Source organism: Dermochelys coriacea, chromosome 21 (assembly GCF_009764565.3).
Source record: "Dermochelys coriacea isolate rDerCor1 chromosome 21, rDerCor1.pri.v4, whole genome shotgun sequence".
NCBI classification, from domain to species: domain Eukaryota; kingdom Metazoa; phylum Chordata; order Testudines; family Dermochelyidae; genus Dermochelys; species Dermochelys coriacea.
This window is the reverse complement of record NC_050088.1, coordinates 15,912,407-15,940,079: the sequence shown is the minus strand read 5'-3', so window position 1 is coordinate 15,940,079 and position 27,673 is coordinate 15,912,407. Positions and strand designations below refer to the sequence as shown.

The 27,673-nt window shown below is 45.8% G+C and overlaps 1 protein-coding gene and 1 long non-coding RNA gene across 2 annotated transcripts in view; one reads left to right on the top strand and one right to left on the bottom strand.

Moving 5' to 3' along the window:
• Positions 1-27,673, top strand: part of PKP1 (plakophilin 1) — a 50,317-nt gene that overhangs the window by 5,365 nt on the left and 17,279 nt on the right. The window contains exons 2-6 of the mRNA XM_038380186.2: positions 3,812-3,912; positions 15,214-15,611; positions 23,642-23,786; positions 25,003-25,210; positions 26,559-26,736. Of these exons, the coding sequence (XP_038236114.1) occupies positions 3,812-3,912; positions 15,214-15,611; positions 23,642-23,786; positions 25,003-25,210; positions 26,559-26,736 (1,030 nt within the window). The remainder of the gene's footprint in view (positions 1-3,811; positions 3,913-15,213; positions 15,612-23,641; positions 23,787-25,002; positions 25,211-26,558; positions 26,737-27,673) is intronic.
• Positions 3,898-27,673, bottom strand: part of LOC119846475 — a 69,575-nt gene continuing 45,799 nt past the window's right edge. Inside the window, exon 4 of the long non-coding RNA XR_005289891.2 lies at positions 3,898-4,275. This is a non-coding gene — a long non-coding RNA (uncharacterized LOC119846475). The remainder of the gene's footprint in view (positions 4,276-27,673) is intronic.

Sequence of the window (27,673 nt, the reverse complement as noted above, 5' to 3'; positions counted from 1 at the left end):
CAGTGGATTTCCCAGCCGTAATTAAGAGTTCCATAAATGCTCCTCCTCTGGGAATTTTCCTTGGTACTCTCCCTTTTCCACCCTTCGCCATGCCATTTTCCAGGAGACTTTGGCTTTCAATTCCAGAGCCTCAAGATCTGGGATACACAACAGCCACCTCCACTTGGAAAGGCAGATTATGGGAGACCTACATTGTCCTCCTCTCCTATCAGCTGATTGCCAGTATCAAAGCCCCCTGCTTATGATAAACCGAAGCATCATCTATTTAAGTAGGACAGGACAATATGAGGCTGATGTTTTACATTGATTTCCCCACACCCCTGATGCTCTCTTGCATGGAGTCTGAATTTCCTGTCCAATTCTAGCAGCTGAGGGCCACGATTCCATGACAGTAGAGAATGCAGATTTCATACCCCATGCTTTAAAGAGCATAGCACATTTGGTGCTATATATACAACAGAAATTCTCAGTAATAAAGCCAATCGTTAAATCTCACGGGGGGGCGAACTGTCCATGATGCAAAATTCCTTGAGAGACCAGCCCATAGTAATGAAGCTACACAATAAAAGCAAAGATGTGTATCAAAGGGGCTTATTTATTATTTGTATTGTTGGAGTACACAGGACCCCATTGTGTAGGCATTGTACAAACACAGAACAAAAAGACAGCCCCTGCCCCAAACAGCTTACAGTCTAAGTATTACAGACAGATGGGGGAGTACAAAGAAACAGTGAGACGGTATCTGTCAGCCTGGCAGGCGGTGACCGTGCAACTCTGCTGGCTGGTGACCCAATTCAATAAGCATTTAGCACTCTGTCCATTGACGAGCATCAATCGTGAATGACTCAGGGTGATGCTCAGCTAGGGAAAGAAACTGTCTTGCTGCAGCTCAGGGCAAATTGGGAAGGTCCTTATGAAAAAGGAGGGGAGGGGAAAAATTAGTCCCAAAACAGTGAGGGTCAGATAAGCCCATGACCTGCCCTGAGCACCAAACCCTTCCTGTACTCAGGAGTGTGTAGTGAAGTGTGTTGTGAAGTAGTTGTGATATGGTTAGCTGGGTTACAGAGAGCATTATGGGATGCTCCCTTACTTTTAGTTAACGGAGTTTTCTCCTGACTCTTGTGATGAAGTTGAATAAAGCAGCAAGTTCCCAGCCTGCAGTGCTGTAAGTTGACTGATCTTTGCTGCAGAGAGTGGCCCTTTTACAAAAAGGAAAGCTGTTGAATTGCATGGGAAGTGGGCAAGGGAGGAAGGCATAGAAGCTCCTCTCTGGGTGTTATTGGACGTGAGAACAGATCAGGAGAGTGTTAGCTAAGAAATTATTTCCAGGCAATTGGGGCCAAAGGATCTGTCCCTAGTGCCAGCTTTGTTAGTTAACACATATCACTGGGAAGAATTGCATGGGTTAAACCCATAGATTCATGTCCCACCTTACTCCTTCCCCACCCCAGCAGCAGTGTACCAACCTGCCCTATTGAAATCAACACGGAGAATTGTGCCAGGGGAATGCATAGAGTGGGGAAGTACTCAAACTGGAGAGGTGCGAGTGTGCCGTACATCCATCCACACATGTCTTGCCATTCCCTTTGCCAATACAGCCCTTATTGGAAAGTTCTTTGGAAGAGAATACGGATTAAATGAGTAGGGTGATAGAGAAATTAATAGGGTTCTGAACAGTGCTTAATTTGTAATGAAAGAGGTGCTGGGGCTCAAGCAATTATTTACCAGGGCTCAAGAAACTGTTTTCACTTTCATAACTGATGTGGCAAGCTCGGACATGACAGGGCTGCGAACTACCAAGCCTAGAGATGCTGGTGCTCAGCCCTGGCAAGCCCTGGCCCAAATTAAGAATTGGTTCTAGAGAAATTACTCTCCGAACCTCTTGAGTTTAATGGACAATGGAATCTTCGGTCTAGACATGGGCCTTGAGGGGTCAGGGGAAAATTTCCCTGCAGATGCCCATTCTGGGTAATTTCTCCTACCTCTTCTGGATCAGTGTTTCTCCCCCTCTGGTATATTGCTCCAGCCTAGAATGTTCACATGGTCATTGTCCATGCTATTACTCTGGCCTAGAGTGATAACTAGAATGTGCCACCCTCCAGAGGCTGGCTGGGCTGGAGCGCTCACCTGCGCCATGTTTGTTCATGACCCAATGTGGGCATTATTAATGAGTTAGAAGTTAGGAGCCTAAATACCTTTGAGGATCTTGGCATTAGTGGCTGTAAGGCACTTTGAAGACGAACAGCTCAGTGTGAATGACTGCAGGGTGTCTCAGAGCTGGCACACCAAACAGTCAAAGATGTAAGAGGGAGAAAGAGAGCTGGTGAGGAATTTTCTGATGAAACAAGGTTTTATCAACAAATGCCTGTTTCTAGAACACAAAATATTTCATGGAAACTTTGGATGACCCATAGGCAGGTGTTCATCAGAAATCTGCCAGGTTTCCTGCAAGCTCACCTGGTGGGATGCTGAGCCAAGGCCTTTCAGAGTCTGCAACTCTGGGACAGCCAGGCATGCAGACTGGCCTGGGGCTGTGGGCACCAAGGCTTCCAGGCTGTCTGCCCCAGAGCTGGGAGCCTGGGAGTGCCTCAGCCAGGGTTTCTTGGCTTCTGGTTCTCTGTGAGCTAGACTGATAGAGAGCCTGGAAGCTCTGGCAGCCATGGCTGGGCCAGCGACCATGGAGCTTGGGCTTCCAGGCTCAACTTTCTTTTGGAATTTTCAAAATGAAGTATTTTTGATTATTTTTTTCAGATTTCCTTTCCGGGTGAAATTTTGAAATTCTGCTTTTTTATTCTGAAATGGAACAAATTCTTTTCCAGACTTTCATGTTGAACGGAAATTCCAGTTTAGGACCATTTCTACTAAGAGATGAAGGGGCTAGATTTTCAAAAGTGCCCGTTAATTTGGGTGCTCAAATTGAGATGCTTTGGGCTTGGTTTTCAGAGGTGTTGAGTGCCTAGCGCTCCAGTGGAATTCCATCATTTGGAGCCAGTGGGTCTTTACATTTCCTTAAACCAGGCCTCGGATGTCTCATTTTGGGCACCCAAAATTAGTGGGCACTTTCAAAAATGTAGGTCTTATTAACTCACACTATATTGTGCTGTCACAAGGTACAATGGAGTTCCAGCTTGGAGGACAGTTAACACTTCTTCTAATCTTTGGTCTTAATGATCAAAGTGACCTCGTATAAAAGGCTTTTGGAAGGAAAGGGAAATTGGCGAAATGAAGCAAGGATTCATAGAGTTTGCCAGTGGGAGGTAGATAGAAAGAGGCTTTACACAGCAGGGCTGGTCAGTTGTAGGCTGTTGAGAAGTTCATGTTTCTGGGCTGAGTTATGCTGGTAGCTGATTAGAAAACGTGCAGGGTTTCTTCTTGATCTAAGAGATTTGGATAAGGACAGAACTTAACCTCTAAATTCCATTTCTGCCACCATTAGCTAAGGGCCAGAGTCTGTCGCCTTGATTCACAATGAGTAATTGAAATTCGTGGGACTGCTCTCAGAGCAAGGCACTATCCAACACAAGAAAAGGTGGAAGACTCTGGTCCTGAGAGGTGACTAGAAGGTCGGATCACCCCTCTCCTGCCCTTTATTCCTTTCCCAATGACTACTCAGAAGGGACTTCTAGCCTTATGCAGCCATGTCCATTGAGAGAGGGCTTCTCTTCCCCCTGATCTATGATACATCCATTGTCCTTCTCTGGTGGACAGTGGGGAAGACCTTGACCATGAGATAACAAAGAACTCCTTGTCCCACATGCAAACCACATAAGAGCTTAGCTTTCCATTCCTAATGTTGTTCTTCTGCTTGCAGGTTCCATGTATGATGGTTTGGCTGATGGCATTAACTATGGGACGATCCGGGGCAGCTATTATGCCAAAGCCCAGACAGGAAACAGCAACTGGGGGTATCCGGTAAGGTGTTCTTTTCTCTGTGCCTTGCTATTGGGGGGTACAGAGAGCAACTCATAGCATGAGAGTCCATAGGAGTGGACTGCTGGTCAATATGGGGAGCCAACTGTGCCGTGGAGACAAGAGTAAGATGGACATCAACAACCTCCAGATGTTCTAGGCAGGCAGGGGAGGAAGTTTTCTTGTTCCCTGAGAACGGAGGTAACAAATTTGTTTGGGCAGCACAACAAGCCTGGATCTCAATAGTCCACAGTCTGGATCAGAACTCTCCTCTACTTCTGGGTGGATGGTTTGGGGCCATTACAGGATAGGTTCAAGGAAACTTGTTTCTGAAACTGGATCCAGTATTTTGCTTCAGGCTCATCTCTGCAAATAAGGGAAAGATTCAGTGACAGGAGTGTGCGGGATAGTAGGAAGGTCTCACTTAAGCTGTTGCCCCACCTAATTGCTCTGTCTGAGGAGGAAATGCTGCATTTCAGAGCCCTCTATTTAGCCAAGCTGATGGCACTGAATCCAGCATAACCTGAGTGGTATTTGCAGCACTCTACAAAGCCCGGTGATACTTTTCAGTGATTTGGCCATTGTGTAAAAACACCCTGGGGGTGCAGCTGGCAGTTTGGGGATTTAAGTCTCCCCTTATTTATCTTTGTTCTTGCTCCTTCTCTAGTTCCCGCCTGTTTGCTATAAATGCTGTGTCTTTGTTGGCTGGTGAAAGCCAAAGGCTGGTTACAATTTAGATACCAGTTCATATCTTCTGTGATTTGCTTTGTTGAATGATCCTCCATATCCCCTAGCCAGCACCAGCTGAACAACAACAGATGTGGCCACCATGAGCGCCCGGTGTTGTATGAGCAGCTGGCAGAGAGTGTGTATCTGACCTGAATGGCAATTAGCAACGAACTCACAGGTCAGATCCAAATGCAAACCTATCCCCAAACTCAGAGCTGGTTAGAGTTAGGACTTAGGGTTCAGGGTCACAGAGTCCTCTTGGAAAAAGGCAGATGAGATGACTGGGAATGATCAGGGCTTCTGTTTTACATCTTATCCCAAAGATGGCACCAGCAATAGTACAGTGCCCCCTAGCATTGCAGCTGGGCACTACTTCACTATTGACTTGTGCCGCACCTGGCTGTTCCCTGAAGGTCTCTTCTCCAGTTACGGACCAGGGGTACAGTTTCTCAAAGTGCCTGAGTCCAATAGACTGTCAGTGAGGGTCCTAAGTTCCTTGGTCACTTTTGAAAACGGTGCTGAGTCTTTGGTTACATTGGTGCTTTTGAAAATGTAACCCCAGGCCTAAATCTGCTTGGGCCTGTGAGATTACACACTACATCCAGACAGGGGAACTTCTTTCTCCACTCTGCTTCCTCCCTAGAGGTATTAAAGGAATGCAACCACTACCACCACCCAACCACCACCACCACCTGTTTTCAGCTAACTTTGAGCTCTGTCTTCAAGTTTGCTTGAAACTCATAAAATGTCTAAACTCTGTTATGCAGGTATGTCTCCCATTTGCATTTCCTCTACTTTAAAAAATGGAAAAGGTGGCAATAATAAGAGGGGCAATTTCCTTAACACCTTTCATGATGTCTTGATTAGAATTATCATTTCTGTGAAGTCCTAACGGTTTTTGAGCTAGCAGGGCAGTGATAAGAACGTGACATCACTTATGGTTTTGTACTGAGACCAGACAAAACGTTGGGACAGTGATCCATTATAATCCTTGCAAGCTTTGATTGTCTATCCCCAGATGAAAAGTACTAAAGGAAATCCTTCTCTGTCCCCTACAGTAAGATATGGTCCCTGCCCTGAAGAATTTGCACTCTAAATATTGTTCTTTTTGGTAGGTGACCTTGAATCATTGATTCTACCCAATGTCTCTTTGGTGATAAGAGAAGTTATCTAGGAAGTACATGGAGTTGCTGGTTGGCCCGTGGTTTGCGTGTTACTGGTTTATTCTCTTTCCTCTGTAGTTTTCTTTACCTGGAGAATCTGCATTGTCACACCTGGGTTTTCCCTTGTATCTCATTTTACTATGTGATGCACTCTTGGTAAGTGTGTGTGATCATGTCTCCCATTAGTGGCTGGCACAAATAGATAAAAGCCTGCAAATTACTTATTAATAAAGACCAGATTTTGATATCCTCACTCCTGCTGCGTAGTACTTTACTCTGCACTTGGCACCACTGAAATCGGTTGGACTGCTCATGGAATAAGGTAGTATTCAACCCGAGTGAGGGCATCAGAACTTGGCCCTATGGGTGCTCTCCTTTGGTGTTCCCTTGGTAGAGGCTTTTGATGATGAAAGTCCTGGGTTCTGTCACTGCTGGTGACCCATGGTACAACAGCCTTATGTTGGATTGTTCTGACAGAAAGAGGACCTGTGTTTAGGTAAATGTGGGCCCTTCTGAATTTTACATCATCATGCCATGGGCATGGTGGATTGTGTGATCTCATTTTGCTGATGGCTGCATGGAGCCACACCATGCAGTGGGGTCTGAGTCATGCACTGGGAGCCTGCGAGAGGCCCTTGCAGGTACTGTACGCACCTGCAGGCAGCTTGCATGTCAGTCCTGAACTTAGAAGTTGCCATCACTTCCCCATCTTGGTGACCACGACCTATTGACAGCCAGGGACTCATCCAGGCTGCAGCTGTTGTACCGAAGTGGCCAGCATACCAGCGTCTGACCCAGAGAGTTCTGAAAGGGGAAGGAATGCTTGGAGCAGAAGCCCCATATAATTAGCAGAGCAAAAGACCCTTTAGGCCCATGGTTGCCTTTCCCTGCTGATGTTGCCCTGCCCCCTAGTTTTTTCTTTTATGTTAATGTTGTAGGGAATGCAAAGTGCTGGATTGGCAGCCCTAGAGGCTGGAGTGCTCCGCTTACCCATGAATGGTACATACTAGGCAGCAGAGTGCTCTGTCTCTGCGAACGAGGCAGACAGCTGGCCATCCTACCAAGGAGGCCATAAATCGGTGTCCATGACCCTTTAACTCTTTGGTCTGTCTGATGATGATGCTAACAAGGAGGTAAATTAGTGCCTGTTATTACATTAATGAGTAAGTGCCCTTTTGTGACACTTCTCCACTAGGAACTATCCTCAAACTCATGACATTCGTGGAAGCAGCTGGTGCAGGAGGTGGCAGAGCTCCAGCTACCTGCTTTCTTCCAGCAGAGTCCACCTGCTCAGACTGAGTTCTCCACCAGCTGCAGTGCAGAATGGGCTTTAGCAGACCATGGAATATGGCTTTGTTATCCCCAATCCTGCACTCTCTCTTCAGGCAAAATTCCCACCGACTTCAACAGGAGTTTTGCCTGAGTTAGGGTTTCAGGATCAGGGTCATTATTTGTTGCTACTGAAACATCTGTGGAGAAAAGGGGAAGTTTGGGGCATATTTCTTAAAGAAAAAGGAATTTTGTTTGTTTCATACGGCCACAAGCCCAGGTTCCTAAATCCGTGAGTCCCGATCCAAGGGTTTGCATCCTTCAGAAGCCACAAGCTTAACATGTGCTTCCCTGGCCAATGCAAGTTGATCCATCACAGAACTAGATCAAAGTTGCCTCGCTGCCTGCGACAGAGAAGCAGCTTCCAGAAGTGGATGGGAGGGGATAAGCGTCTCTGGAGGAGCAATGTATTTTTGCTGCTTTTGCAAGTGTTGCTCTTGCTGTGCCGTGCTGTGCAGCAGCCACTCCATTTCACAAGCAAGATCAAGGGTGTTCTCCACCCATCACTCAGGGTGGGACCCAGTCATATTTCATTGCTGTAGCTTTTCCCTGCGGCCTGGGAGAGACTCGGTCTCAACATGTTTATATGGCATCATTTCCTTTTTTTGCTGTCTGCTGCTCTAGAAATGCAACTAAAACTGGTAATGAGTTAAAAAAAAAAAAGAGAGAGAGCTGGGTAATAAAAAGATTGCATTCTTACATGCAGAATTCAGAAACATCCAGCCACTGGAGTCTGTGGGGGTGTCATGGAGTTGCAAAAAAAATCAGGAGATCTGGGTTCAATTCCTGGTGCTGGCACTGACGTGCTGTGCAACCTTGTCAAGTCATCTCGCCTCTCTGTGCCTCCGTTTCCCCATCTGATCAATGGGGATCATGATAATGACTCTTCTCTCTTAGTAAAGTGCTTTGTGGTCTGTGCATGAAAAGCACCATATCAGGGCTAAGTGTTGTTAACCATAATACTAATGAATATTGTTATGTGACTTGCCATAACTCAGTTTCCCCATCTGTAAAATGGGGATAATGATACATTTTTACTTACCCCCTGTGGGTGTTATGTGACTTAATTAATGATCCCAAAGTGCTTTGAAATCCTGGGCTGAGGAATGGTGTCCTAGATATGCTTGTTAATTTAGACATGGGTGAATTTTACTGCTCGTGAAGGAAATGGATTGATATTTGGTCAGAGAAGTTCTGACTCTTAGAGCTCTTCTACCTTCGCAACTCTGCCATTGCCCCTCAGCCCCTTTCCTCATTGTATTTTTATATGGATCAATGACCCCTAGGGACTAGGCTTGGATTTCTAAGGTCGTTTTACAGGTGTGATGAGAATTTCAGACTCAAACTCAGGGCCCTAGCAGGATACATGTGACTTCCATGGAGTCAATGGGACTAGGAGGACCTCAGCTTTCCAGAGCTACAAGTTTAGGCCGTATTGCAGTAGATCTTCTGCTCTGCTGGTAGGGACTATACGAAATTTTGAACTCACCAAGTGAATCCATACTGCTCAGGGCTGTGCAGAGCTGCTGTAGGAAGAGCAGAAAGTCTCACAGTGAGATCTCTGTGTGGGGACTCTGATTGCGCTTTTGTATGGAGATTTGCAAAACTTGCAGTGGGGAATAAGTCATGATTTTCTGCCTCATTTCCCATTTTCAGGGGCAATTTCTGGGCTTTGCCAGCCCTGCTCTGCACTCTGAAAAAAATAATAAAGCTAGATGCGAGGCTGAACCAAAACCCTGAACAAACACCCATGAGAAGTTCAGATCCCTGTATTATGGATTTGGGGTCTATGGTAGGTGTGTATGGGATGTAGTGATTTATTCCCCTTTGTTAATCCTCAAATAAGCCTGTTCCCCATAGTAAATACTGGACCATCTGGCTTCACCCAAGTGATACTCGTCCACGTAATGGAAAGGAAAAATAACATGATTCTTGCAAAGTGGAGAAGAGTCTTGGGTGCATAAACTGCTTAGTCACATGTTCGCCTCCTGCTCCAGAGTTGGTTCCCCTTAGTCCAGATGGTGAACAAGGCATCCTTAATCAATTTTACCCTGCTGCTCATTCCTTTCTCCCCAAAAGATCCCACGGGGCAGCCCCCAGTTTCTGGTCAAGGTGAAGCAGAGTAGTTGAATGCCATTACTCAGAGCTACCTTTGGTGCTCAGATTTTCTTATTATACATTATGATCACCCTGGATTTGATGGATGGATGGCTAGATATTAGGTCGAGAGCACTGCAGGTGAGGCACCAAGCCCAGACTTGGAGTTAATTAAGTGATCAATTTAGCTACATTTTAGAGAAAATAAGTGATTTGGACAAATTCTTTGGTGACCTGTACCCTGTCTGATCCAATGTGAGTATGTGTCTGTGTGCACATGAGCAATCCTCTTGGATGGCTGTACAGACCAGTGGAATTCCCAACCAAGAAACACCACATGATAAAGGAGAACAAGGGTAATTATAATCAGCACATTCTCTCTCTGTGTCCCCTCTCCTGCTCCTTTTCTCCCACCCCATACTATTGGGTCTGGTTCCAGGGGACTCCCTGAATGTTCATTACATTCATTACGTTGTACATCTCCTTTGAGCAATCAACGTCTGCTGTAATTCACGAATATATTTTGGTCCACTCTTTGCTATGACCAGGAAACTGGCATAGGTGGGGAAACAGCTGGTGGCACTGTGCTCAGATAGGTATATAACCACTGTGTATTTTAGATAGGGATCCAGGCTGCTCTGTGACCCTAGTGCGAGAGCCAGCCAGAAATTTTCAGATGAATTGTTTATTTGCTGAAAAAATCAAGCTTTGGTTCAAGTGAAACTATTCATGTATTTGGCTCTAATTCAGCAAATACTTTTGTCTGGGGGAAAAAATTGAACAAGTCAAAATGTTTTGTTTTGACATTTTCTAAATGAAATGTTTCAACTCTTTCATTTTGAAAGCTACCTTTGTTTAAAACAAACCAAGGGTAAAATAAAAACCCCAAAAAACAAAATGGGGGGGGGAAACTATTTTGGGTCGAATTAAATGAACAATTTTTGTATTTTTCAGTTCAGCCACCAAACCGAAAAAGTAGTTCTTTGCTCAGCTCTACCTAGGGCAGATCCAGAGTCCCGTGTAAATAAGAGGGGATTTGACCCAGTCTGTTGGCCCAATTGTCCTCTCCTCTCCATAAATCTGGTGATGGGGAGTAGAAAAGCAGGCCTTGTATTCAGCAGCGTTCCCTCCCTCACTTGTGCCAGCTGTTGATTTTTGGATATCCTCCCCACCTGGCCTAAGCCCCAGATCAGTGTGACAGCAGAGGACATTCCGCGTGGTTAGGAAACTCGGTTCAGCTGAGAGAGAAGGAGGCATGCTGGAGCCTACTTAGCTGGGATTTGGCCCCTGTGCTCATCCTGAGAGGGGAGGAAGGGACGCCCCAGCAGGATGTCACACTGCATCCAAGCAGGGGAAATATCTCCTCCATCCCTGCAACTTGAGTTGACTGACAGAGGCAAGAGGACCTTCCCCTGTTGCTTTTTAGAGCAGTTCAAAGGCAGGGCTGGTTAGCTTATGAGCTTATCAGGGAAGCCAGAGCAATTCCTCGGTTTGGAGGGGACCCTGTTGCCTTTCTGGTGGACGTGCTCATTCCTCAGTCAGAGTTAGAATACTGGGTGTAATGTACTCTTTGCACTGGTGCCTTCCAGGAAGGAGAAATAGTAGGACCTAGGGAAAGGTGGAGGGTCTCGATCATATGATTCAATACCAGCCTCTTACAGGATCAGTACTGATGGGCTAAGGGGTCTAGACTAAAGGTTCCTGATAATAAGTGGGCTCTCTTAGCTACTCTGGAGGTCTGAACCAGCTGCCTGCAGCAGGTGTTCTCATCATCTCATGTATGCTAGTCAGCAGAGGTTTGAATTCAAGCTGGTGAATAGTTGGCAGGACCAAATGTCCTCTGCCTTTGAACAACCACAAACCCACTGTGGACATGCTACTTGAATTCACAGCACAGGACCCCCAGTAGCTCAGAGGAGGACTCTTTGTGCAATGAGGAAAGGGCTATACACATGAGGGAGGCAGGTGGGTGTATAAGATGAACTCTGGTAACAGTTTCAGTCAGGTGTATCGGGTTAGTGTCACACCAGAGAGCCTCGCTGAGTAACAGCCCTGTGACAACTTCCATCAACCAGTCGTGGCTGTGTGGGGAAGACTTGGCTGTATCCAGTGGCTAATGCCACCCTTGCACCAATGATTAGTGGCCCCAGGGAGATGGCCTTTGACCAAAGCCATCTCAGTATTACATTTTACATGGATACGTCATATTTAGAGATGGGAACCTCCACAGTGACCCTTGGGAAGCTTTTAGTAGTGGTGAGGATACAGTTAGGGTGGGGTGAGGCTCTGACATCTCAGGAGTGGCTGGGCTCATTCTCTCCTGCCTGCCCATCATCACCTTTGCTCTCTGCAAGCTCTCAAGGGTACATGATCTCTACGGGCTGGGTGGAATAAAGAAGCAGCAGGTTGTTAGACTGAGCACCCCCCCTTTCTATGGCTTCCCTTTATGAGTCAGTGCAGTGTTTCACTCTGATAGGATTATTTTGAGGAGCTGTCAGCAATTTGGCAGAGATATTGAGCCCCTGGGGCCTTTGCTGCAGCCATTCAACTATCTATTATGTTTCCATTAAGGACTTAATATATTATTGATGTGAAGCTGCTGTTTTTCTTTTCTGTGTGTTCACATTGGGGGTCTGCCGGGAGAGCAGATATGGGAAGGTGTGTGGATGGTGGCGTGTGCACACTGTTTGTCTTGGCGTGTATGCAGTGGGGGAATTATTTCATTCTGCATTTTAACACGGCAGGCAGGCGGTTGTTGTTTAGCTGATAAACTGTCTCTCCTCCCCACTGTTCTTGGAATGGCAAATTCCAGCTTATTGCCTTTTTTGGGAAGACTCTTGTCTGGTAGACAGTGAGCCCTCACCAGCAAGTCAGCACAGCTCCTATCTGGGTGGGGCAGGGTAGTTGGGAAACCTCTTGCAAACTCCTGGGAAAACAGCTGCTGTGTGGTGAGAAGCTCATTACCGAAGCCAGCGCATGAGTTTTACTGTGGATGCTGCCAGCTGCTGGGCTGTTCCCATTCTAGAACTCTTTCAAGTGTCATGGCCCTAGTTGTTATCTGAGGGTTGCTGTGTACGGTATGGGCCTGATGCAAAGCCCGGAGAGGTCAGTGGAAAGATTCCCACTGCCTATGGATCAGGCCTTATGTGCAGATAGAGCAGAGGCCAAAGCAGAGAAGTGAGTCTCTCAACAAATCCACTCAGCACCTATGTGTAGGGTAGGCAGGGAGTTCATAAGGTAAAAATCTGCAGCTGCCCTGTTCAAAGCTGGAGGGCAACGTTATAGCCCCACTCTCAACCACGGACACTGAGTTTGAGGTCTGAATTTCCAAGGGAGCCCTAATTTGTATGGGGCTGTGGCTTATCCCTTCCCGGAATTCATAGGAAGGGTTTGGATGGGGGCCCAGGACAGTGATTCATCATTCTCCAGTTCCTCTTCGCTGTAGCTGACCAGTAAGTTACCAAGTCATCTCTTCCCCTACCCTTTTCTCTCAGGGCAAATTGGGCCACAGCTTGGCTTAGCTGGAGGAGGCAGAAAAAGGGAGCCTTCCCTTGTTTAGTAGAGTGCGGTTCACTCCACTCAACTGGGATGTGTAGAATTAGGAACCCTGCCTAATGGGGGGTCCTGTGAGGAACCAGTTTAACCCTAATGCCACTCAATGCTGGTGGGCCAAATTTTGAAGACTTCTGTTAATCATTTTGTTGGCAAGAAAAATTATTAGGGGACTGGAACACACGACTTATGAGGAGAGGCTGAGGGAACTGGGATTGTTTAGTCTGCGGAAGAGAAGAATGAGGGGGGATTTGATAGCTGCTTTCAACTACCTGAAAGGGGGTTCCAAAGAGGATGGATCTAGACTGTTCTCAGTGGTAGCAGATGACAGAACGAGGAGTAATGGTCTCAAGTTGCAGTGGGGGAGGTTTAGGTTGGATATTAGGAAAAACTTTTTCACTAGGAGGGTGGTAAAGCACTGGAATGGGTTACCTAGGGAGATGGTAGAATCTCCATCCTTAGAGGTCTTTAAGGCCCAGCTTGACAAAGCCCTGGCTGGGATGATTTAGTTGGGGATTGGTCCTGCTTTGAGCAGGGGATTGGACTAGATGACCTCCTGAGGTCCCTTCCAACCCTGATATTCTGTGATTCTATGATTAATCTTTTATGGGAGTTTGCCTGGGTTAGGACTGAATGAACATGAAAACTAGATTCTGTCCTCAGTGATGCTGAGTCACACCGGAGTCACTCCAGATTTATGCTGCTGGAACTGAGAGCAGCTTTAGTCCCATGGCAGGATCTCAGGGTGTAGCTTCCCAACGTCCATGAGCATTTGTAGGGCTGAGCAAGGAGCTCAGGGCCTGGCCCTGTAACTGCTGTTGATGGGGATTTAAGAAGTGTGTTTTATTTCCCTTCCGCGCTCTCTGTGCCTGGCTCCTTCAGTGTCAAAGACAGGCACTGGCCATGGGCAACGGGGCACAGTGTCTCCAGCTCTCCCTGCCTAGGGGCTCAGACACAGTGGTGATGGGCATGGCAGAAGAACCTGAGCACATTAGAATAGCACTGAGCAGGCAGCGGACAAAGGCTCCGTTTTTTTCTGGCCTGCAGCATGGCCGCAGGGCCTCCTCACAACACAGCAGCATTCGTATCCCACGGGCATCTTCTGCTGATCAGGAGAGCCGTGTAACTGGGACCGAAGGCTGTGTCCGCATGGGTATCCTGACGACGCAGATTCCACTGCGTTGTAAGAGGAATGGGCCAGGATTTCCAGTGTTGCTAGGTGTCTATCAGGCAAGCTGCCATAACCGCCTGGGTTTGTTTGGTTTTTTTTTTTACATGGGGTAAAACACCTTAGCACCCCTTTTCCTAGCTGGCAACGTTCCCAAGCCTCTGCCAAGTGCAGCCCTCTGAGAGGCAGATGCCAAAATTAGCATCCAGAAGTGTTGTTTCAACAGAATCTCAGGCCAGTTACAATGGGGTAAATCTGGAGTAACTCCACTGAAGTCACTGTGGATGTACACCAGTGTATCAGGTCAGAATTGGGCCCATTTCTTTTAACTAAATATGGTGGCTTTTTGCTGGCTTAGCCCTGGCATTTCTTAAGAAATTCCACCTTATTGTTTTCAAAACTTCAAACGTTATTTTTGGCATGAGCTATTCATTCACTCCTTTAATGCATAAATCCATCCTCTTTTCCCCACATGGGCCCCCATTTTGGGCCTCTACTGGGGAATTCTCACCTACGGGTTAGTGTGTCTGTCAGGGTAGAAGATGGATAAGAAGAGTTAATAAGGACAAAGTAAGCAATGGGAAGGATAGAATCGTGTTAGAGTCAGCGTCTGTAACAGGAGGGGCGTGATGCCTTTCACATGACATATACACCTGAGCTCCAGATCCCTGGAGTTCATATAAGATCCCATTCTGTGAGAAATGGAACATTTGCCCTGATGCCCTGCCAAATTCTGTTGGGTGGCAGTGTTGCTGCACTCTGTTCAAAGGCTGCCACATTCCAGTCCAGAGGTGGCTTCACATTGGTGTTAGGCGAGGTAGGTGAGGTGTATCTAGAGTTGGTAAGAGGCTTAGAAGCCTTTGGGATGAACATTAATGCACAATATTAAGTAAAACTACAAGGAGGTGGGGTAGTTCAGGGGCTAGAGTGCTAACCTGATGCAAGGAGACCAGGGTTCAATTCCCTGCTGTGCCCCAAACTCCCTGGGTGAGTCACTTAGTCTCTCTAGCCTCAGTTTTCTAGCTGTACAATGGGAATATTACTACCTGTGAGGAGAGAGATTGTGAGGTGCTCAGATACTAGGATAATGGGGACCATCAAAGTACCATGAGCAGGTCCTATTGTAGTTAATGGATGGTGTGCCCACAGCTCCCATTAAAGCCAGGGCTCAGTGCCCCTCAGGATTTGGCCCCATTTGGTGAACTCCTCGGAGTCACTTCAAAGCCCCTTTTAAATTGTTTTGTTTCCTGTTTCCTCCCCCTTCAGATGTACAATGGGACCCTTAAAAGAGAGACAGACAATCGACGCTTCAGCTCTTACAGTCATATGGAGGGCTGGGGCAGCCGGCACCACAGCAAAGCCGTCTGCAGCCCCACCAGTCCCGGTGGCAACTACTGCCTCAAGAGCAGCCGGAGTGAGCCTGACCTGTGCTGTGAGCCTCCCCGGGGCACGCTCAGGAGAAACCAGGTGGGAAGCCAGGCAGTGCAAAAGGCAACCCTGAACCGCCAGAGCATGTACAGCAGCTGCAGCACCCACCATGGGACCGCTAGGAAACCCATCCCGGATCGCAGCCTCTCCTGCAACAAGCCAGATGCGTTGTACGCCCAGCCCGTGATGGGTGGCAGGCAGGACGGGGTGTATGGGCATTCTATGTCCAGCTCCAGGTGAGTTCCCACATGCCTGTGAGCTCAGTAGATTAGCCTAGGACTTCTCTGCAGGGTGCTATCGCTGGAATGGCAGGGATCTCGGTTGTGTGCCTCTCCTGCTCACCATGCCACTTTGGGTTGGCGTTCATTTCCCTACAAAAAAGCACCGGTTTTCATATTGCAAGTCCAATTTCCAAATGATCAGCTCCTGGAGTCCTTCCCAAGAGTCTGATCCTGAGAGGTGCTGAGTACCTGCTGAGTGCCACTGAGTCCCACTGCACTCCCAAATCAAGCCTTTGCTTAGACAGCACTGGCTGATTTCTGCAGGAGGCAAGTAAGGACGAGCAGACGCTCAGTAAGGGCCTTGGGATTTAGTCCAGCTGGGAGTTTGTCCAGAAAAAGGACAGAGTGAAAGTACTTCAAAATCAGATCCCAAATTATGCTGTGATCTATTCTACTCTGCTCATTCCCTTCCCTATACACAGTACGCAATCCCATCAGATACTTACTTACAAGTGTGGGAGGTATAAGAGGGATGGCAGAGATGCGTCGTGTCCCAAACGTCACTTTCTCTCAAACATCTGCATTCAGAGATTGAGGAGCCTGGCTTGTGCTCAGGAGGTGATGCTCTGAGCCATGGTGTTCAAACCTGCGTTGTCTCACTAGCCATTTCTCTGCACAGCATCAGCACAATAGGGCCCTGGTTTATGAGGTGCTGCTTCACTGCATAGAATGAATAATTACAATAAAAATAGCGATCGCAACAGGATCTGCATGAAAGCCTTGCCTAATTCAGCCTGAGAGCACGAAGCAGAGGTTGTGAAAATTCCATTTGGGGGACCAGTTCATGCCCTTTGATCATCGTTGAGTTTTGGCTCTTAGCTTTACACACCACTTGTAAATCTCCATCATTGAAAATTGTCCACAGGTATTTAGCAGGGTCTGAGACTCCATGAGCTGGCCTGTTGATGCATTATCTTTTGGCGATTTGGCTTTATGTATGCGCAGTCTTTGCTTCTTTTACATGTGCAAAATGTTACTCAGTTTAGCCACGGCTTGCCTTGTGGCTGGATGGCACACTACTCAGAGCATGATGTTGACCATTGGCTCATTTCATAAACCCTGTAATTGTTTTGGGATGGAAGGTCGCCATTTCCATAACTAGAAGCAATTTACTCTAGGAATTTCTGACCGAGGAGTTACGGGCAGTAGGCTGAGAGGCTGTAGGGTGAAGAAATACACCCAGTGAACAGTTGCAACAATGAAGATGTTTTCTGCATAAGGTGAACGTTGCCTTTAAGTAATTGGTCCCAGCTGGGTCGCTGTTTCCCTACCGAAAGAGCTGGTATACACGGGACTTTTCTCATATGTAGAGTTACTCATAATTATGGAATGATATGCTGTCTTGAAAAATGGCTGTGGTTTTCTGAAGGTTTACTCCATGGAGAGCTGCCCTTGTGTCAGAAATGCTCTCCAATGCCAAACATCCCCTGGTTAGGGAGTGGTCCCCTTTGTAGAACCCTCCCAGCTTGGGGTGTGGCTCACCCTGTAGAACTGGTTCTGATTTAGGAGTTGTCTATCATGAAGCTTTAGACCTGGCTGGGGAGGTGTCATCCTGGTAGAACTGGTTCTGGAAGGGGAGTTTAGTCCTTTTTAAAATTGAACCTGGCAGGGGAGTTGTCCCCCACCGGAGAACTAGTTTAGTTTGGGGAGTGGTCTGTCTGGTAAAAGTGGCTCTGCCTAGTGAGTGTTGCCCTCTAGAGCGAACTGAGATTAAGAACACTTCCTCTGTGTAGATCAGGTTAGGGAGCTGTTCCCTTTGAAAAGCCACTCTTTCTTGGAGGCTGGGGAGAAGAAAACTAGTTCTGATGGGGGTTGTTATTAACCTGGGTCTGGTTGAGGAGTTGCCACCTGTGCATTTTTTAGGTTCTGTAGAAGTGTTCTCACTGGGGACATGCAGTCTTTATAGAACTGCTTCTGGGCTGGGTGCAGTTTGTTGTAGAACTAGATCTAGTTGGAGAGTTCTGCCCCTTGGAGACCTAGACAGTGTTTTGTTCTTTTGGAAGTACTGGTCTTTCTTGGGCATCTGTCCCCATCATTGAGAGGAGTTGTCCTTGAGAAACTGGGCTTGGCTGAGTAATGGTTACTCTTGAAGAACTTTCCCTCATTGTGGCATTGTTCACTGTGTAATAGTGGTTCTTAAGGTGATGGTCCTCTCCAGAGAGAGCCCGGGTTTTGGGGTTGACCACACTACACTACTTCACTACTGGTCTTGTTTTGGGTAAATTCTCCTTTTTAGAACCGATCCAGGTTGATGCAGTGCATAGGCAGGCATTGTACCCCTGCAAAATTGAGCTGGATTGGGGTGTTTTCTCTTTTGGAGAACTGTTTACAATCGCAAGTGGTCCTCCTTGTGGAACTGATTCTGATATGGGTGCTCTCCCTGCTGTAAAACCATTCCTTGACAGAGAATTACCCCTAATATAGAGCTGGTCTTGTTCTGAATGATCCCTCTAGCCAATCTGGTCCTAGTTCCATCTGCTGCATCACTCTGTTGTAGAACTGGCTGAGGTTGGAGAGGTCTTGCTGTGGAACAGGGTCAGGCTGGGAAAATGTAAACCCATCCTTTTACCCTGGCTTTTCTTCAATAATTCTGAAGCTACCTCAGTGGGGACAAGTAAATGATACTGAGAAAAGAAGAGGAGGAGGAGAAGTAGTAAGAAGTAAAAGGAAGAAGGGGATGAGAGTGGAATTAAAAAAGAACTACAAGCACATATCACAGTGGCTCTTAGCAAGAGAAGATGGAAAATACCATCTATTTAACTTTTTGGTATGGCTATGGTATTATTTATCTGGTACCAGGATGCTAAGTGCATTAGAATTGTAAAGATAGTTCTACTGAATAATGCCTCGTACAGAACTGGATCTGGTCAGGGCATTATTGTACTTCTAGAACTATTCTTGGTTGTGTGTTTTCTCTGAGTTATTTAGGCAACAAATCTTCCTCTTCTAGAAATAACCTCTCTCTTGTGCAGTACTTTCTGTATGGGAAGGACTCCAGTCATGTACCACTGGTTCTGGTTGGGGAATTGCTTCCCTTCCCTATCTGGCTATGATGGAAGCGTATTGTCTCTAGTAGATTTGGATTGTGGAATTGTTGTTCTTGTAAAACAAAACCTTGTTGTGGGTTTTCCCCTGCCTTGTAGAACTGGTTCTGTTGGGAGAGTTGACCCCTTGTAGAACTTGTTCAGATCTGCTTGTAGATCTTGGTCTGATTTGAGAATTTTCCCTCTTGAAGACCTGTAGCTTCCCCCCAGTACACCAGGTCCTGGCTGGAGAGTTTACTCTGAACAGTTATCAAGCAGACACAGTGGTTATGTGAATAACATATTCAGCTTGTTTAACTCACAGCAGACAATCACCTCTTTGCTCACCTCTGCTTCCCCCTTCGCCTGGAGGTAAAGCATGATATTCCTGTTCCACACCCTGGGGCATGGTGGGACTCACTGAGAACCACACATCCCAGCTCAAAGTCTTTGAGGGCTCAGAACATGTCTTTTGTTGTGCTTATTCCAATGTCTGCTGCAGCTGCTCAGTTCCCAAGTAGTGCCATTTGATTGTCCCTAAAGTGGAACTCTCTGCAGTCAGTTCCTCTTTCAGTCGTATGATGTGTCATCTGGAGCCAGCACTCGGTCACTCGTTGCTGGCCATGTTGGCTAAATGATCTGTAGTGATTCTGCCCAGTTAGGAGAAAGCTCCCTTTGCTCCAGGGCCACCAGATTCAAACTGAACTCTATGAGCAATTAGTGAAGGGCATGCTATATATAAAGCACACTAGGAGCAAGGGCATCTTTTGTTCCTCTCCAGCTGGTACACATAGGAGGACAGGAAACTACTACTGCCACCAGCTAGGGGGGTCCTACTTTTAGCTGAAGCTGTAGAGGCTCTCGCCTTTAGCATTTCAAGTCCCAGATTCAAATCCCACCATGCTAGTCCAGTTATATCTGCTCCATGATAGCCTGCCAGAGTGCTCTTTTCTGTAAGGAGGAAAAGGTGTGTTCTGGTGCCTGCAGACCCTCCCTAGCATGAGGACTGCTGAAACTGATCTGTAGCATGCCCTGAATTTCGGAAGGGGAACAGCGTCAGCCATAATGCCAGATGTGCACTGCGATCATCTTTCAAGACGTGGTTGGCATGTTTGCTTTACCTTCACAATTCAGCTGTAGGCGGAAGAAAGAGGCTCAGATACATCCGCTGGGTACACCTTCAAATGTGTGGCTGTGAACTGTGGCTGTCGGTGGCAATGGTATGTAGTGACCCACCATTGGTAAACATCTCATGGAGTAAATGCTTCATCACCTCAGAAGTGACAGCAGGTGTGGACATGACCGTAAGTCATATAGAGAATAACTGACACAGGAGCACTAAAAACCTGAGAGAAACCGGGGCTGGCTAAAGAAAAGGGCCACAGGTATCCGACTGGATGCTATGGAACAAGAGCAAAGCTGTTGACTCGATTGGGATCCTCTGGACTTGTTGCCTGGCCGGAATGCAATACAAAGCCTGATAAGTTGATCACTGTCCATGTGTCGCTAACACAAGACATCCTGGCAACACTACCAGGGCAGTGCTATGCTAGCCTGGCCTGCATGAGCTGTGCCTGAAGCACTGGGTGTGCTGCTGCCGTAACCACAGCAATACCAATTATTCTGAAAAGTAAGAGCGCAACACCTCATTGATCTGCTATATCCAGCCACTGCAGACTAGTCTCTGATGGAGGTCGTGATGCCTGATATAGCTCCTTTCTGGAGATAAATGGGAGACTGAAGAGAGGTCAATAGCAGGGAGTGTATTCTTCCTGTCCCTGCTGATGGAACCATGAGGCAATCCCAAATGTGGAACCTAGCCCTGAGTGGTTCTTCCCTGCTGTAAACTGCCTCTGCAAATGACTATCAGCACAAGTAATCACAGCCTGGTCCACTAGAGGCCAGAAAAAAGAAAAGGAGTACTTGTGGCACCTTAGAGACTAACAAATTTATTAGAGCATAAGCTAGAGGCCAGAAAGAGTCCCCTGAAGTGTGTATCTGTTTCCCAAAGTTAGAGTGATGCATCTCTTTGTTAAGACATCCATCACAGTTGGCATGGCGGGGGTTCATACTGCAATCGTTCACGATAGAAAGAAAACTGCCTCCTTTCAGTGTCTTGTGAATAGCACATAGGGATTCAGCTCTCAGGTCTTTAGCTTTCAAACCATTAAAGCAACTTGCCAAGGGTGAGATTCTAAGACCAGAAGGGACCATTATGATCATCCAGTCTGACCTCCTGTATGACACAAGCCATAGAACTTCCCCCAAAATAATTCCCAGAGCAGATCCTTTAGAAAAATGTCCCATCTTGGTGGATTCCCCATCACCGGCAATTTTTTAAATCAAGATGGGATATTTTTCTTAAAGAGCTGCTCTGATTCAAAACATGTATTATTTTGGGGAAATTCTATGGCCTGTGTTACACAGGAGGTCAGACAGGATGATCACTGTGGGCCAAACTGGCCTTTGAAATTTATCAGTCTATGAAGAATGTAAGGGAATCCTCCTAGCTAGCTGCCTATGGTGCCAAAGCTTCAACAGTAATTATTTGGGTGGATCAAAGATGCGTGACAATATTCTGAGTCATATTTGAGTTCCTAATGGTTGTGGAAAGGTGTTCAGTGCAAGAGGGTTTGAGTCATATGTTAGGAATCATTGGGCTTGTGAATATTACCTTCTCTGTAATGTTTTTAATAAACAATGAGCAGTGGCTTTCTTAGCTCCTCCTTGCTCCTTTGTCCCCTGGGCCGCTAGACTCTCAATAACAAAAAAGAAAAGTTTCCATTCTGTTTAGTTGCTCTGGTTGTAGAACTTAACCTGAGTGAGGAATTGTTCCCCTGGATGAATTCCCCTGAAGAAAATGGATTCTGGTTACTGACCCTTTCCACTGTGGAACTGGACCTGGTTGCAGAGATTTCCCCCTATGGTTCTGGTTGGGAATGGATTTGTCACCCTGTAGAAATGCCTGTGTGGTTGTCCTTGAAAAACTGACCCTGGTGGGGAACTTGCCTATAAAAATTGCCCCTGCTTTGAGAACTTCTAGAACTGGATGCCATCATCAGAGCCGCCATCACAGTTGGCAGTCATCGGCTGGTATTCTCAGCAGAATGGCTAAAGATTGAATGATCCCTGGAGATAGAACTTCCCTACTTTCCTCTCCCAGACAGCATGAATACAGTGGAGGGAGAAACTTCTCCTGTCACAGCTCATGCTGTGCCTTTTCTGTTTGTGGAGAGAGCGCTTTGGTTCCAAAGCTACCATCAGCCTGGTAGAGATGGTCAGAAAGGTTTAGATAAAATGACACTATCCTTCACCAAAACATGGCCCAAACCAAACATCTTCTGAGGTTCCGAAGGTTCAAAGTCAGCCTTTTCTGCCCCCATTTTACATGACTCTGCACTTCTTGGTTTCTGGCTTAATAACAAAATCTCAGCAAGAGGGGTTATCCTTTATGGGGAAACCCTATAGAACTTAGAGTAGCAGCCGTGTTAATCTGTTTTCGCAAAAAGAAGAGGAGGACTTGTGGCACCTTAGAAACTAACAAATTTATGTGAGCATAAGCTTTCGTGAGCTACAGCTCACTTCACTGGATGCATTCAGTGATGCATCTGATGAAGTGAGCTATAGCTCATGAAAGCTTATGCTCATATAAATTTGTTAGTCTCTAAGGTGTCACAAGTACTCCTTTTCTTTTTGCCTATAGAACTTAGTAGAGATGAAACCATTAGAATACCATGGAAATTATTCTGGATAGTCTATACAACTTAATAGAGAATGACACCTTTCTGTGGATTGCTTAATAGAATTTAATAGAGGATTATATCTCTATATAGAATTTCATAGGTTAATTTAAAAACCCCATAGAAAAGATATTATTCTCTTTTAGAGTCTGCTGGATTTCCCCATCAGGGATATTCCCTCCATATGCTGAAACCAAGAAACATCCAGTTCCCAAAGACATAATGTCCTGATAGGACCTGATCGTGACCTCACTGAAGTCAATAGTAAAACCCCACTGATGTCAATGGGAGCTCAGAGAAGGGAAAACATCATGGCAGAAGCTGAACTTTTGGATGCTCTGTTCCACCAAATCCCCTGAACATTTTAGTCTCACCCATCCTGTGACCTACCATTTTTCACTTGCATTCAGTTAATTGTTTAAATAAAATTAAACAAACAATTGGTCTGCTAGTGCTTGATTTTTCCTTGCGTTGTACCTTGTGTTGTCATTAGCATTGTGAATTGGGAGCACTTTCTACCCACTCTGCATAGGTGCAAGGCAGGAGATAATCAGGCCCCTCATTTCCACAGCAAAGAGGTGCATTTTCAAAGGTCTGGGTGGGTTTTTTCCCAAGCTTTCCATCCCCCCCACCCCACACCAAGTCCATACTCTCGTGTAACTCACCTCGGGATTCTAAAGACATCTGCAATCATTCCATTGTCAGTGTTCAGCTGACTCAACTTAACTCAACTTAAACCTCCCTCTCTAGGTTCTTTTTCTGACAATAACATGGCCACAAACAACAATGGCTTTCCTTGAAACAAGACTGTGATTTAGCACCCTGAATGTTAAAGTAGATGCGTATGATCATGGGTATCATTCTGAAATCTACAAGAGGTCACATACAGTTTCCCAGCCTTCTTTCTGTAAACAAACAACATCATTCCATTATTATGGATGTCAATGGGTGTAAGGACTGGGTAAAAACTGAGTCATGACCTGAATACTTAGCCCACCAGGTTCTTGAGTTCATGGTGGTTGCAGCTGTCTTTGCATGGACCATATTGCAATATTGATAGATCTATCTAGATAAACAAACTCATAAGATCTAACAGTAGTAGGCTGAGGGGCTGTTGCTTACTTGAATCTGGTGGCATCTTTCAAAGAAGTCATCAGCCTCTAAAGCATCTTGCACTTGCCACGTAGTGATTGATCCATTCCTTTCCCTTCTTTCTGTTTAGAATATGCAATGATGAGTTGGACAGTGTGGCAATGACCATCCAGAAAGCTATACAGCTCCTGTGCTCCTCAGATGAGAAATCTCAAGCCATGGGTGCGTACTACCTCCAGCACACCTGCTTCCAGGATGAATCTGCCAAGCAAGAGGTAAACTAACTTGTTCATGGCTGCATTTTCAGAAGTGGGCTCTGGGTCTGGGTGCCTTCATTTTAGAAGGTCCACGTGAGACATCTGGGGCCTGATTTTCAAGCAGTGCCAAACGTCTTTATTTTCCATTGCCTTCAATTGGAATTGTGGGTGCTGAGCACTTTCTGAAAATGTGCCCCAAGGCTCATTAAGTGAGGCTTCCAAATATCAAGGCATTTTTCCCCAGACGACAGTTTCATTCATTCATTCATGAACAGGTGGTTTCACTAACCCCTAGGCTCACAGCAATGAATTCCTTTCACAGGAGCTCTGGTTACTTCAGAGAAGTAGGACCAATTCAGTGCTGAGACTAATTAAGTCTACTAGTCTACAGAGAGTCTAAGCTTGTGTGACTGTTACCTTCTCCCAGTCTCATCAACATATATGTTACATCAACTGTAGGCTGCCTTAGACTTAGATTCACACCCCCGTCCCCTTACACATCAGCCCAGAATTTGGCCCCTTGATTCTGAGTGTATGTTACACCAACATACATGTTGCCTCTGAATATGGCCCATGGTTTCTGGGTGCAGGTAAAGCACTATGAAATTTTGCTATATTACAATTATAATGTGGTCTCTAGGTAGTTCTTCACTTCAGTAATAAGACTCATGAGGCCATATCCTCAGGTGACAGAAATCAGGGTAGCACTGCTGAAGTCAGTGGGAGCAAACACTAATTTACTCCAGCTGAGGTCATTACTTGCAAGTCTTAATTGTTGATATCTGTTAGTAATAATAACAGTTCTTTTCATAGGTAGAGTGTAGAGTGCTTTACAAAATTGGTATAATTCATTATCCCTGTGTTTACAGATTTGGAAATTGAGGCACAGAGCTATGAAGTGATTTGTCCAACATCACCCAGCAGGTCAATAACAGAGCCAGGAATAGAACCCAGTTGATCTCAGTCCAGTGCTCTGTCCACTAATCTTATACCCTAGTCATCAAGGCAATCAGCACAGATGCTCTTGACTATAGCTATCAAGCCTTGTAAAAAATGGGGTATTTTGTGTCTAGCCATCCTGTAATGGTCAGGGTATCCTTTCAGTTCCAATTAGTACGCACTATGCTGTCTTCTTGCATTAACTTCTGTTGCCGTAATCTTTTAATACATCAGAGCAAATAGATTTGCTTTTCATGGGATGCTGATCTTTGTCTGTCTTCTCCTCCTCTTGCAGGTCTACCGGCTAGGTGGAATTGGCAAGCTAATTGAACTCCTCCGCAGCCCAAACCAAAATGTCCAGCAGGCTGCAGCTGGGGCTCTTAGAAATCTGGTCTTCAGAAATCCTGCCAACAAGTTAGAAACCCGACGGCAGAATGGGATAAGGGAGTGTGTGAGCCTCCTGAGGAGAACTCCGAACACTGAAATACAGAAACAGCTGACAGGTACATGCAAGCAAAGGAGAGATCCTCAGTTCGTGTAACTTAGGATAACTTCATTGACTTCCACACCAGCTTATAACACCTGGGGATCTGGCTCCTAGACACTGGGGCCTGAGACTCACCCGCCTGCCACCTTGCATTGCCATATGCACCTGTGCAAAGTACAACACTATCAGACCAGCATGACACTTTGCACTCGCTTTCCCCATGTGCAAATGACAACACAAAGTGCGAAGCTGTGCAGGATCAGGCCCCTGGATTGCCCAATTTATCAGCTTTGTGGCTCTTGCATACAGTGTTAGGGGTTCCCAACCACTGGCCTGTGAATCAGGTCTGAGACTTAGAGATCACACCTATGCAACCAGGTTTACCACCACAGCTGTGACCATCAAGGGCTTTTGAGCTATCAGGGCCTACATGTGATCACCTGAGAGCTGGGTCTAGGGCATTCTCAGGGGAGGGTCCCATCCTCTGGCACTTAGTTCCCCTTCCTGGTCTGACAGGAGATTTGGGGGTTTGTGTCAGAGAGTATTATACAGTCTATTTAGTGTCCCAGGCTTATCCTGAAGAGTTGGGTTCTACTGTGATCAAGTGTATATGCTAACACTGGGTCAGCTCAAGTTGTATTTGATTATAGTGTACTTGAGCCTTGGGTAGATGATCCACTCCCCTCACTGCCCCAGACTGAAATGTATACAGAAATATGATCTTTGAGGCTGGGACACCAGTCTCCATTATGTACTGTAATAGGGGGGCTCTGTCCCAGGCCGGTATGATGCCTCTACTATCTCCCATTTAACTGTATATACTCTGAAACTAGAATTTAGAGTATGCCCAAGTCCCATGGTGGGTTAGAGGGCACATGGAAGCAGTGAACACTGCTTGAAATACCAGAGGTTTTTGTTGCCTGGAAAGGATGGAGACCACTGAGCTAGTACAATGTATTATGGGAGAACTAGTTTCAAGACCCTTCTCAAGATAACATGGACTAGGTAGAAGAGGTGGAGACATTCTGGGTTTGTACTGGGAAGCTTGGTTTGAACAGTACACACAGCACCACACAGGTTGATCAAGGAGTGGCATATTGGTTAGTTTCAGATTAAACTACCTTTTCTGTTAGAGCTGGGATTGGACGGGAAGATTGGAACAGAGCATCTCTCTCCAAACCTGGAGGCTATCTTGAATGCCTCGATTGTAGACCTAGAGCTTGATTATCTTCTTCCTTGCACCAGTTTTGCATGGATGTAACTTTCATGGAGTTATTCCCTAGTTGCAATGTTAGTGATGGAAGATTCAGGCCTTTACTGCATCAAGACCTTAAGGTAATGTTTGTCTTGCATTTTCTTTCTAGGGCTGCTGTGGAATCTGTCCTCCACTGATGAGCTGAAAGAAGATTTGATACACGAAGCCCTCCCTGTCTTGACAGATTGTGTTATCATCCCTTTCTCGGGGTGGTCTGATGGTGTCAGTAATGCAACAAGAGAAATTGTTGATCCTGAGGTATTCTTCAATGCTACAGGCTGTTTGAGGTAGGTCAGCAGATAAGCATCGCTCACACGCTTTGTGGCTATGCTTAAAACGGGCCCCTTATTTTAACAGTTATAAACCTTTAACTTTTTGAATCTCAACATCTACTGTCATTAATTATTGTCTGATCTCCCAAAATTTCCTGCAACTGTGAACATTTAAATTGATTAAAAAAGAAAAAAAAAGCTTAAAAATAAGCATGATTGATATTATCCATCAAAATTATAAGAACGGCCATACTGGGTCAGACCAATGGTCCATCTAGTCCAGTATCCTGTCTTCCTACAGTGGTCAGTTCCAGATGCTTCAGAGGGAATGAACAAAACAGGGCAATTGTCAAGTGATCCATCTCCCATTGTTCAGTCTCAGATTCTGGCAGTCAGAGGTTTAGGGACACCCAGAGCATTGGGTTGCATCCTTGACCATCTTGGCTAACAGCTGTTGATGAACTATCCTCCATGAACTTATCTAGTTCTTTTTTGAACCCAGCTATACTTTTGGCCTTCACAACATTCTCTGGCAATGAGTTCCAAAGGCTGACTGTGTGTTGTGAAGAAGTATTTCCTTATGTTTGTTTTAAACCTTCTGCCTTTTAATTTAATTGGGTGACCCCTAGTTCTTGTGTTATGTGAAGGGGTAAATAGCACTTCCCTATTCACTTTCTCCACACCAGTCATGATTTAAAAAAAAAATACAAGTGAAATTCTGCCAAGCCTATTCATAAAGTTTTCATGGTGTCTAGAGCTAAATGAATATTTTCCACTGAACTTGTTTTTCAACAGAAAATTGGGTTTTTGATAAAACAAAAAATTTTCACAGAAAGTGTCCTGTTTCTTTGAAAAGTTTTGATTTTTCATTAGAAAACTTTTTGAAATTTTTTAGCTAACACAAGGAATTTGCGGTGGGGGATGAAGCTAGTGGTTTTGGGCCAAAAATGTT